This window comes from Muscardinus avellanarius, assembly GCF_963383645.1.
Source record: "Muscardinus avellanarius genome assembly, chromosome: 5".
In the NCBI taxonomy this organism is placed as follows: Eukaryota; Metazoa; Chordata; class Mammalia; order Rodentia; family Gliridae; genus Muscardinus; species Muscardinus avellanarius.
The window spans coordinates 139,047,401-139,060,037 of NC_137790.1; the positions used below are offsets into that span (position 1 = coordinate 139,047,401).

The 12,637-nt window shown below is 45.5% G+C and overlaps 1 protein-coding gene across 1 annotated transcript in view; it reads left to right on the plus strand.

Moving 5' to 3' along the window:
• The window catches only part of PIK3R4 (phosphoinositide-3-kinase regulatory subunit 4), a gene marked incomplete at both ends in the record, with an annotated part of 52,474 nt that overhangs the window by 13,088 nt on the left and 26,749 nt on the right, over positions 1-12,637 (plus strand). Inside the window, 5 exons of the mRNA XM_080695850.1 lie at positions 3,027-3,161; positions 4,779-5,000; positions 6,273-6,446; positions 10,616-10,761; positions 12,335-12,538. Of these exons, the coding sequence (XP_080551976.1) occupies positions 3,027-3,161; positions 4,779-5,000; positions 6,273-6,446; positions 10,616-10,761; positions 12,335-12,538 (881 nt within the window). The remainder of the gene's footprint in view (positions 1-3,026; positions 3,162-4,778; positions 5,001-6,272; positions 6,447-10,615; positions 10,762-12,334; positions 12,539-12,637) is intronic.

Sequence of the window (12,637 nt, forward strand, 5' to 3'; positions counted from 1 at the left end):
ACTGAAGTAATGAATGCCCACAACCCCACAACATCAGAACCTGATAAAACAGAAAATCAGAGATTTCTAGAAGATCAAATCAGGAAAATAACTGTAGAAATAATAGAGGTGCTTCGAAAAGAACTCAGAGAGAGCCAAAAAGAGATAAAGGATGCAATTAATGAAGTAAAGGCCTCAATTCAGAGCACAAACAACCGATTAGACCACATGGAGAACAGAATCTCGCTCTTAGAAGATGAGCAATCCAAAAATGAATGCATAGTTTCTAATCTAGAAAAAGATATCCAACAGCAGGAATCTGACATTGAAGAAATATGGGCCCATCTTAAGAGAGCTAACCTAAGAATTATTGGAATAGAGGAGGGAAAAGAAAGTGATACCAAAGGGATCAACAATCTCTTCAAGGAAGTAATAGCAGAAAATTTTCCAAATATAGAGCAAGAGGTTGATACACAGATCCAGGAAACTTATAGAACTCCCTTTAGACAGGATCGGAGAAGAGGATCCCCACGCCATATAATTGTCAAAATGACCAATGTGGAAGCCAAGCAGAGAATCTTAAAGGCAACAAAAACAAAGGGCCAAGTGACATTCAGAGGCAAACCAATTAGAATCACTCCAGACTTCCCAAACCAAGTCATGAGAGCCAGAAGGGCTTGGAGTAACATATTCCAAACTCTGAAAGAAAACAACTTCCAGCCAAAAATTTCCTATCCAGCAAAACTTTCTATCAAATTAGATGGAGAAATAAGAAGCTTCCATGACAAACAGAAACTGAAGGAATTTATGTCTTCAAAACCAGCGCTAGAGAAAATACTCAAAGAGATTAACTACAAAGAAGAAATAGGTAACACTCACCAGAACCAGAGAAACAAGAGTTTCCATCCAACAGACAACTAAGATTGGTTATCTGTGGAGATTCATTATTTATGTTAGTCTTTTACCTATCTCTAAATTGTATTGTTTGCCTTTATTGTTGTTAATTTTTAGGATTTCTAGTTGGAATATTAATATACCTTCAGATATAGCATTTGGAAATATTTTATCCAATTCTATTAGTAACTTTTAACTCTGTTTACATTGTCTTTGGATATACAATATTTTCTTTTATTTTTTAGGGAGTTTGTATATTCTTCTGTTGCCTGTGCCATTGAAATCATATCCAAGAAATCACTGCTAATTTCAATGTTGTGAGGTTTTATGACCCAGATTTTCTCCTAAAAGTTTATAGTCTTAAGATTTATATTTAGGTGTTTTATCTAGTTTGAGTTAATACTTGTATGTGGGATTAGGTAAGGGTCCAATTTTATTCTTTTCCATGTAATTATTATTTTTCAACAATATTTAGTTAAAAGATTATTATTTCCACCACCAAATCTTCGTGGAAACCTTGTCAAAAATAACTTGACAATATAGGGAAGAAGTTAGCTCTAGGCTTGTATTTAACTCCAATGGTCTATATATCTGCCTTTAGAACAGTATTACACTGTTTCAATTATTGTAGCTTTATATGGTTTGAAATCAGAAAATATACATCTTCTAGCTTTGTTTTTGCTTCGAGATTGTTTTGGGTATCTAGAGTCCATATTCCATATCAGGATAGATTTTTTTCTGAAAAATAAATATATGATAGTTTCACCTAAAAAAAAAGAAAAAAATATTCTCTGGTAAGAAAGAAAGCAAAAAGAAATATTGAAATGTTATCTTTAAGTCATCAAAAGCTTGGTATCAGACAAATGAAACTGTTATGTGAGATTATCATTTTTAATTTTGGATAAATTGCTATAATACTAGATGTCAACCACTAAGCCAAGCATGGGAGGGAGGGATGGGGAGAGAATGGGGTGGGGATCGGGTGGGGGCTGACTGGGCGATGTGTGCATGTATGTCTACAAAAGTTTGTATCCCACTATGATGTATGAATACAGTGCACCAATAAAATAAAATAAAATAAATAAAAAAATAAAAAAAATAAAAAAAATAAAAAAAAAAAAGAAGAAAGAAAGTGCAGACAGCTGCAGCAGTGTGGCGGACAGCCCGCACTGGGTCCCCAAGAACTTGAGTGTCGCTTCCAGAGCGGCCTAACCGCGGCTCGCTGAATTTAGCAATGGCTCCTTGAGCAACTGACTCCATTTCTGTTGAAGAGACCGGATCACACTGTTGAGACAAGTGAGTGAGTGAGGGCAGGTGGGCCCTGAGCCCAGGGCTGCGGCCCGGCCCGCCTGACGTCAGCGCATTTCCGTGTTAGTCTGGTAAACGCCTCACTTGTCACCGTACGTCTTAGAGGGTAGGTCTTTGTCGAAGGATTAAACTTCTTTGCCTCATTACATTTGGGTGCTTTATTTTAGGTTTTTGTACTTTTAATCATTTACTTATTTATTTTTGATGGTACAGGGAATAAATAAAACCCAGGGGCATTCTACCTCTGAGCTACATCCCCAGCCCTATTTTTTATTCTCTATTTTGAAACAGGGCCTCACTGAGTTGCAGAGGGCCTCACCAAGTAGCTGAGGCTGTCCGCGAACCTGATCCTCTGGTCGCCTCCAGAATGCTGGGATTACAAGTGTGTGCCACCACGCCCAATAGAGGTTTTAGTACTTTTTTTTTTTTATGGTACTGGGGATGGAACCCAGGGGCTTTCTATCCCTGGGCTGCACTCCCAGACTCTTTTTTAATATATTTTATTTGGAAACAGGGTCTCAGTTGCTGAGAGCCTCACTACGTAGCTGAGGCTGGCTTTGAACCTGTGCAATCCTCCTGTCTCAGCCTCCCAATTGTGCCACCTTGCCTGGCAGTTTTTGTACTTTTTAAAAAACTTATATTTCACTATTAAAATTGGCAGTTTGAAGATAGTTGTGGATTATGAAATTAGTTAATAAAAATCTGATTAGATTAAGTGAAAAATTGAAAAGTTCTGTGATAATATGATGACTATTTATATGTATAAAGACTTACAAAAGGAAAGCTATAATCATCACACAGATTTAAGATTAAAATTATAAATGTTTTCTCATTTTGTATCGTAGAAAACATAGCTCTCCTGGCGGAAACAGCCCTGAGATTCCTGGAATTAGTGCAGTTAAAAAACCTCAACCTGGAAAATGATCCTAACAGTGAAGAAATCGATGAAGTCACGCGTCCGAGTGGAAATTATGACACAGGTTGTACAATCTTCTCTTCTAGAAGTCCTGTTATTTGGATTGAGTCGCTAATGTAAAACCAGAATTGATTTGTGTGACCGGGAAAGATGGCTGAATAATACAGTTCTCATAAAGAACGGATCTAGTAAAGAGTCTAAACCTTTTTTTCTCGTGTGAACGCATGTTGAGTGTCTGGTTTTTTGTTTTTGATTTGTTTTTTGTTGTTGTTGTTGTTTTGTTTTTTGGTGGTACTGGGAATGGAACCCTTCTACCTCTGGGCTGTACTCCCAGACCTATTTTATGTTTTTATTTAGAAACAGGGTCTCCAGGGAGGCTGGCTTTGAACCTGCGCGATCCTCCTGTCTTCACCTCCTAAGCGCGGGGATTACAAGCGTGCGCCACCACGCCCGGCAACACCTTTTTTATATATATTTTTTATATTTTTGGTGGGTCTGGGGATAGAACCCAGGGGCATTCGACCTCTCCGAGCTATACCCCCTGCCCTATTTTTTATTCTTTATTTTGAAATCGGGGCTCACTGAGTTGCAGAGGGCCTCACTAAGTAGCTGAGGCTGTCTGCGAACTGCAATCCTCCGGTCTCAGCCTCCTGAATGCTGGGATGACCAGCGTGCGCCACCACGCCCGGCTTGGCAACACCTTTTTAGATAATGAGTTTAGATACAGAAAGCTTTCTGGGAGTCAATCTAAAGTCTTTCTTCGTGTGAACACCTGATGTCCATGGAGACCAGTCACCTTCTCCGTTGGAGGGGGTTGATGGAGCAGAAGTAGCGTCTGTCCTTTCTCGTTTAGTCAGCAGGTATTTGTTGAATAGTGGGCTCTGCCTCGGTCAGTACCGAGTCTGCTCTGAGCACTGCAGATGTGGTGTAGAAAGGCAGGTGACCCTGCTCTGGAACTCACGTTCTAGTACAGGAAAGACAACTAAGTAAACAAACAGACCGGGTGGGTGAGTAGAACAGGTCAGAGGAGGCCCGCATCACCAAGCTGGCTGCTTCCTGCCCTTCTGCAGGAGCCAGTCAACCTTGAGAAATGAATGCTTTCTCGGCCAGGCCTGGTGGTGCACTGCTGTGATCTCCGTACTCGGGAGGCTGAGACAGGAGGATGGCAGGTTTGAAGACAGCCTCAGCAACTTAGTGAGATTCAGCAATTTAGTGTTGACCTTGTTGCAGAACAAAAGAAATAAAAAGGACTGGGGGTGTAGCTCGGAGGTGGAATGCCCCCAGGTCCCATCCCCAGCACCACACATACATGCGTGCACACACGCACAGCTTCCTCAAGAGTTTTCCTGGCTGCCGTCGGGTTCTCCTTGCCGGTTCTTTGAAGCCCCTGCTGAAGTTATCTTCCGGTTACCCTGATCTCTGCGTTGGTGCCTCCTCCTACTTCCTCCGTGAAGCCTGTCCCGCCCGGACTGCTTAGGGAGTGAGGCGTTGGTCAGGCGCAGCGTCTGCTTGTCTGCGGTGTTCAGTTTCTCGTGGTTGCCTGTCCCGCAGAGCTTGATAGCGGGAGCGCAGCCATCCTGACTCCCCACGGCGGCCTCTGCGCCGCTTCTAGCGCTCCAGGACGGTGGCAAGAGGCCGGCTGTAAATGAGGGGCGACCGAGCATGTCTCTTTTGGCCCCAGAGCTCCAGGCCTTACATGAGATGGTGCAGCAGAAGGTCGTGACTTTGCTGAGCGACCCCGAGAACATCGTGAAGCAGACCCTGATGGAGAGCGGGATCACCCGGCTGTGCGTGTTCTTCGGGCGCCAGAAGGCCAACGACGTGCTGCTGTCCCACATGATCACCTTCCTGAACGACAAGAACGACTGGCGCCTGCGCGGGGCCTTCTTCGACAGCATAGTGGGTGCGTACGCCGTCCGTCCCTCCCTCCCTCCCGGCCTTCGATCCTAAGATAGTACGTCGCCCTTTTAGAAGGATGTTGCTGATCTCGTTCAGAGTGAAAGGAGTGCTCGGCATTTTGTCTTCATGTTCTTTGGGGTGGCATATTTCAGCTGGTTGATTCGCTGAGCTGTTACATCCACGTGAAGGCATCTCAGGCGGTCGTCAAAGACCGCGTTAAGCCAACGACCACCTGGGGAACGTGCCAGGAAGGATGGCTAAAGTGAGCCAGGTGGGCTGGACGGCCACGAGTGCGAGCCAGGCCTGGGAAGGCCTCCGCCACAGAGACTCGTGTTTACAAAGGGCCTGGAATACACCCGAGTTCATCTGCTGACCGGTGGGCTGCAGTACTCGGCGATTTTCTTTAGCGTTTCCACGTTCGTCATGTTTTCTACTGGGACATGCGTTAATTATTTTTAGAATCAGACAGTAGTTAAAATATAATTACGGTTGAAAAATCATTGCATTAGAAAATTAAAATTTACAGGGTTGGCTTTGTGTAAAACTGGAAATTTGTGAAAAGTCAAGTCACTGTCTTTTTGTTTTGTTTCTTTTTTTTTTTTTTTTTTGTACTGGTAAGTGAACCCAGAGGCATTCTCCCTTCAAGCTAAACTCCTACCTTGATTTTCTTTTTTATTTGGAAGCAGGGTTTCACTGGGATGATAAGAGTCTTACTACTTGCTAAGGCTGTCCTCAAACCTGCAATCCTCCTGTCTCAGCCTCCCAAGTCCTGGAATTACAGATGTGCACCGCCATGCCTGGCTCACCCTCAGACCTATTTTTTTATTCTTTTTGAAACAGGCTTGTACTGAGTTGCAAAGGGCCTCACTAAGTAGCTGAGACTGTCCGTGAACCTCCATCCTCCTGTCTCAGCCTCCCGAGTGCTGGGATTTCAAGCGTGCACCCCTCCTCCCAGCTTCTCTTTCGTCATGTAGTTGGCAGCCTGGGTATCGCACTCCTCCGTATCTTGGTGCCTTGCCCGTGGCCCACCAGCCTCCGCGGATGCTGCAGACCGTGCGAGGGCTTCTGCTGCCTCTTTCTTTTCAGGAGACCTGTGTTTTCCTTTGTGCAGACGTTGCTGACGACTTGCCGCGGCCTGGCTCTTGTTCGATAGTGCTGGGTAGGGAGCCTATTGCAGGTTCCTGGGATGCTGACCAGCTTTGGTCGCTGCCAGCGTCTTTCTCCACGATGACACACTTCCAGGCATCGTCATCATGGCCGTGGCTCTCGTCCTCAGGTGTTGCTGCCTACGTCGGCTGGCAGAGCTCCTCCATTCTGAAGCCCCTGCTGCAGCAAGGCCTCAGCGATGCCGAGGAGTTTGTCATCGTCAAAGCCCTCGACGCGCTCACCTGTATGTGCCAGTTAGGGCTGCTACAGAAGCCCCACGTCTATGAATTCGCCAGCGATATCGGTGAGTTTCTGTTTTGGAAGCTTAGAACAGGAAACCTAGGGTATGGGAATGACTGTATAAAATTTCTAGGTGGTGCGCCGGGCGTGGTGGTGCACGCTTGTAATCCCCGCGCTTGGGAGGCGGAGACAGGAGGATCGCGCAGGTTCGAAGCCAGCCGTGCTGGCGTAAGAGACCCTGTTTCAAAAATATAAAATAGGTCTGGGAGTGTAGCCCGGAGGTAGAAGGGCTTCCAGGAACCCCAGTACCACCAAAAAAAAAAAAAAAAAAAAAAAAAAAAAAAAAAATTTCTAGGTGGTATAGTGTAAGAATTGCAGCATGATCGTTGCAGGTGTCTGTTGTGCATGCGTGTGAGTGTGTGCGCGTGCTGTACAGATGCCTGTAAGAGACAGACAGGTGGCTGGCTCGGACTCCCAGCTCTGGCTGGGAAGGACTGCTTGTTTTCATCTGTGGCTAGGTCTTTGCGACCCTGGGGGCGGAGTACTAAACACACAGATAAAGTCCCAGCCGTTCTGAAGATTAAACTTACATGGGGCAGGGGTGTAGCTCACAGCTAGAACATATGCTTTAGCCCTGGGTTCAATCCCTAGCACCCAAAAACATAAACAGGAAACCTTAGTTTGGGGTACTCGACTGCTAAGTAAGTTGACAGTTGGATGTGAACAATTCTTTATGACGTCTGCCCTCACCTTGCTTGCTAGTAAAGAATTCATGGTATTCAAATGACTATATTAGGAATTTTATGAACCAATAAAAGGAATTCATTTCTTGACCTTTATAGTACTGGTCTTTTCTCCTCAAATTTTTAAAATACAGAGTAATAGCAAAGGCCTACGGCAAATTCTAAAATTAAGAATATCTGAAACTTTTAGTTTTATTGTCAGTTTTTTTGTTTTTGTTTTTTTTTAATGTGGTACCGGGGGTGGAACCCAGAGGCTTTCTACCTCTGGGCTATACTCCCAGACCTATTTTTATATTTTATTTGGAAACAGTGTCTCACTAAGTTGCTGAGAGCCTCACTAAGTAGCTGAGGCTGGCTTCAAACCTGTGTGATCCTCCTGTCTCAGCCTCCCAAGCGCGGGGATTACAAGCGTGCGCCACCACGCCCGGCTATTGTCAGTTTAATCAAGAAAGCAACATAAGAATTCCAGCAGGATCTGTATTGAGAGGATACAAAATCATAGAAAATTTCCTTTTTAGATAAATAATTGAATGCTGCTGAATGATTTACCAAATTAATAAAAAGTCAAACTTGAATAATAGATTTTTCCTTTTTTATATTTATTTTTAAGTTAGGCAATCGGGCACATGCCTGTAACCCCAGTATTTGGTAGGCTGAGACAGGAAGATCACAGTTCTAGAACCAGCCTCAGCAGCTCAGTGAGACACTGTTTCAAAATAAAAAATACAGGGCTGGGGGAGTGTAGCTTAGATGTATAGAATGCCCCTGGGTTCAATCCTCAGTAACAGTTAAAAAAAAGATATTTTTAAAATTTGAAACAGAGTCTAAGTTGCTAAGGCTGGTCTTGAACCTATGATCCTCTTTTCTCGGCCTCCCAATTACTGGGGCTTACAGGCGCATACCACTGTACCTGACTGAAGATTTGTCTGGCGGCAATTCTCAGAGAAAAATACAAAGACATTTTTTTTTTCTTTTCGGGACTGGGGATTCAACTCAGAGGTATTCTATTTTTACTCTTTATTTTTGGAACAGGGTCTCGCTGAGTTACAAAAGCTGAGGCTGGCTGTGAACCTGGGATCCTCCTGTCTCCGCCTCCCAAGCGCGGGGATCACAGGCGTGCACCACCACTCCGGCTTTGTTATCTCTTTTGATTATTTTTTTACTCCTGAGTCCTGGGATCACAGGTGTGTGCCACCAGGCTTCCCTCCTCTTCTTGAAAATCTCCATTGTCACGGGATTAGGCCACTTTCATGGCCTCCCTGAACCTTGATCACCTCCCGAAGATTCCGTATCCAAGTAGCACAGTTGGCTTACGTTTCCACCCTGTTAGAACTCACAGTGCGGATCACGTTTCGGCTTGATGGAGGCGGCTTGGACGCAGCGCTGTTCTCTGGGGAGGCCTGGTGCGGGGCGGTGGCCCGCGAGGCTGCTCACTGCAGTCCCCTCCTCCCGCGAGGACTCAGGTGTCGCTCAGGCTGCACCCCGGGGCGTGGAGTGGGCAGATGTGGACCTGTGATGCTGCCCTCACAGTGCGCTCTCTTTCCTAGACCCCACAGACCTGGTGAGGGTGCTCTCCTGTGTGCTAGTTGTTAAAATAGAAGGTTAGCGTTACCGCGGCCCACTTCCACCACGTGACCGGTAAAGAGGCGGTGGCGGGCTCTCGGTGGTGATTATCCTGAGTTCGTTGACAGTCATGTGAAAACCTGCGCTTTTCACATTCAGATGGAAGGATCTTACATTTGTCCCCAGAGATCTAGAGTGTGTTGGATAGAGAAAGTACACCATTTTATAGGCTCTTCTGCTTTGGGGTTCGTGTTTCTGGAGCGTTGCCATGCGTGGTGTCCGTGAGCTAGTGACTGAAGTGCTAGTGCCGTGTCTCAGCTGGCCGCAGGGTCTCACGGCCCTCCCATGCACGTCTGCAGGTGTGGCGATGGCTGTGCTTCCGCCTGTGCCTCTGCAGATGGTCTCGTGGAGCGCATCCGTCCGTCTGTGCCGGGCCCAGGCTGTAGTGACCATGGCTGCCAGGCTGTGCGGCGTGGTGCTGTCAGAAGCAGGCGGGGCGAGCCTCCCAGGCAGCAGCGTGTGTGCCCGTGTGTGCAGCTGGCAAGCTGTGTGCCTGGGCCGTAGCCAGGGAGGCGCCGTGCACGTGTGGCCGTGCTGCCCAGGGGTGAGGGCCTGGGACCAGCGCTCGGGGACACGGCGCCCAAGGCCTGGCGCGGTGTGGCTGTAGCGCCTTTCCAGAGGTCTCAGTGTTTCTTCAGGTCTTTCTTCCTCTTTGTCGAAGCGACAGTACCAGACTTGGAGAGAGCGGACTGCAGGTGGTTTATGAAAGACTCAAAACCTTCCTCTGCAGTTAGAAAATTGGGAATGGAGGATGTTGGAGATCCTTTCCATGCGTCTCGCCTCCTTTCCCTTTCTATACAAGTATTACGAGCACATGCTGCTAGTATTTCTCGCTAACACGAATTTCTTGTACAGTAAATTTCCTGTAAATATTACATCTTTGTATATACTCAGCTAGTACTTTTTGCTTTTAGAAGTTTGAATTTTATTCTTAATCAGGTTAGTCTAACTTAGTTAAAGTCAGTGATTTTTGGTTTCATACATAAAATCATTAAAAGGGAAGAAAAGACCTTTGTTTGACTTCCTGACTTAGTCTTGTATTTTGAGCTTTTATAGAATGGACACAACGATCTAGCTGTCTAGTTTCTGTTCATAATGCCTTTTGAATGACTGAATTATGTGTCAGGTTTGATCAAACCCCTGCATTAAAAAGAATGCTAGGTCGATCAAATGTTTTCTTGATTCTAGTACTCTGGCTTAGAGGAGAAATGCTGTCCCACTTTCTCCTTCCCTTGTGTGGTGGACATGGTGTCCTTGACCTCCTGTGGGGCCTGCGTGGGTATCAGTTACGTGCTGTATGTTACTGGGATTTTTAGTGTCTCTGGCCAATAGTGTGTGTGTGTGTGTGTGTGTGGTACTGGGGTTCCTGGAAGCCCTTCTACCTCCGGGCTATACTCCCAGATCTATTTTATACTTTATTTGGAAACAGGGTCTCACCAAGTTGCTGAGAGCCTCACTAAGTAGCTGAGGCTGGCTTCGAACCTGCTTGATCCTCCTGTCTCCGCCTCCCAAGTGCGGGGATTACGAGCGTGCGCCACCACGCCCGGCACAGCCAATAGTTTTTAATCTAGTGAGTAGGTACCCATGTATTTTCAGCCCTAGCTAAAAAAAAATAGACACTTAAAATTCTCAGGAAATGATGGTTGTATTCTCTTATGGGATTGAGGGTATCTATAGTAAGGTAGAGTTAGGTGGCTGTGCTCAGCTGCTTGGGTTTATACTTCAGCTAATCGAGTAATTTAGGAGCCTCTTAGTGGCGTGTGGTGCGTGGGTGGTAGTCTCCTTATTAACGCTGTTGTAAGGTGAGGATTTGTCGTGGTAGTGTTACGCTGTGCACCTGGTTTGATCCATCGCTTTCCCCCTCCAGCCCCCTTCCTGTGTCACCCCAATCTGTGGATACGCTACGGCGCCGTGGGATTCATCACAGTGGTGGCCCATCAGATAAGTACGGCCGATGTCTACTGCAAACTGATGCCGTACCTCGATCCGTATATAACCCAACCGATAATACAGGTACATGTGTTCCAGCCTGGAGTCGATCCTTTTAAATTGGGTGTCTTAAAAAAAGTGTTTGGAGAGTCCTATTTTTTCCTTTAGTTTTTAAAGCTTTAAATTGGACTGTACCATTTTCGTGCTCCTTTGAAGGCACTAATGGACCAAGCACTTTTGTAGCTGAGAAAAGGTGAGGACAGTGTTGTCATACCTGATATAGTGTGCAGCAGTGCGGACTGTCTTTTCTTTGTGTAATATTGTCAGGTATTCTCTATTAAAGTGAAAAATATACGGACTTTAGTCAACGATATCATTTACAATCAGTTGGCCAAGTCTTTTTTTTTTTTTTTTACTTTAAACCACTTATTGGTTCTAATTTCTTTTTTAAAATGTAGTGACTCCCTTCCCCCACCTCTAGCAGTATGGCATTTGATCATAAACTTTGAGTCTTTGGTTTGTGCAAAGCAAAATTTGTTTGCTTTTCAGCATTTCTGTCCTTCATCTTGCTGGATGGCCAACTGTGAAATAGATCTTTGAATGCAGGGGAATGTAGAAGGGCAATTCTGGCCTTGAAGCCTACAGGAAGGTCCTGCCTTACTGAGCTGCTCCTCCCGTCTGGAGAGCCACACTCCCGTGTGTGGCTCCTCTCGGCCGGCCTTCCCTAGCTTGAGCGTGGCTTTGGAGCCGCCCCGGCAGCCGGGCAGCGTGGCTGTGCAGTGTCTCAGTCCTTACTCTCTTCATACACTGCTCCATATCTGGGGACTGTCACTCTTGAGTTCATAGGGCCTACAGAATTTTTTATTTTTACTCCAAGAGCAATTTAATTTATATACGCATGAAAGATGGATAACACTCCCAGAACACAATGCCTTTTTATTTTTGGAGTTGATTTACTCTTTCTTAGAGACCAGATATAGAGGTTTCTCCTCCTTTTGACTCATTATTCTGTTTAGATATTTGTGTTTTAAACACTTGCTTAGAAAGTGGCTGAGCTTATTGGGAAGCTGTGAAGGGAAGACCTGGGGTCACAGGTCTTCTCTGGATGAGCACCTGTGTGTTAGACCTGTGAACGGCAGGCGTTTTTCTTAGATCTAGCAAGTGTGCTGACATATTGGATTCTTTTTTTTGGGGGGGGGGGTGGTACTGGGGGTGGAACTCAGAGGCTTTCTACCTCCGGGCTATACTCCCAGACCTTTTTTATATTTTATTTGGAAACAGGGTCTCACTAAGTTGCTGAAAGCCTCACTAAGTAGCCGAGGCTGGCTTCGAACCCGTGCGATCCTCCTGTCTCAGCCTCCCAAGTGCGGGGATTATAAGTGTGCGCCACCACGCCCGGCTGAGGATTCTTGAAATGACTCTAGCTCTGAAATTTACTGACAAGGGTGTTCATTTCTAGTCTTCCAGCATGATAGACACAGATGATTATTCTAGTGGTGATAATGGAAAGAAACATCGCAGCCCATTCAAGTTTCCTAGCATTCCTATTTCTTAGGAAATAAATACTGTGTTAACTTTACACAAACTGTATTTACTGAATTTGAAGGCAGATGTACTCTGCGTTGCATTTTTGACTGCCTTTTTATTTTTATTACAGATTGAAAGGAAGCTTGTTCTGCTGAGTGTTTTAAGAGAACCAGTGAGTCGCTCTATATTTGATTATGCTTTGAGGTCTAAAGACATCGCTAGCTTGTTCAGACATCTCCACCTGCGGCAGAGGAAGCGGGCGGGGTCTCTTCCTGACTGCCCCGCCCCCGAGGACCCCGCCATCGCGCAGCTCCTGAAGAAGCTGCTCTCCCAGGTTGGGTCCCTTCTGAACGTTTCAGTGAATGCAAGCTTAGTAAACATGCTGAGGCATCCGCTTGTATATTCCAAATGATTTTGGTTAGGTTCTACATAA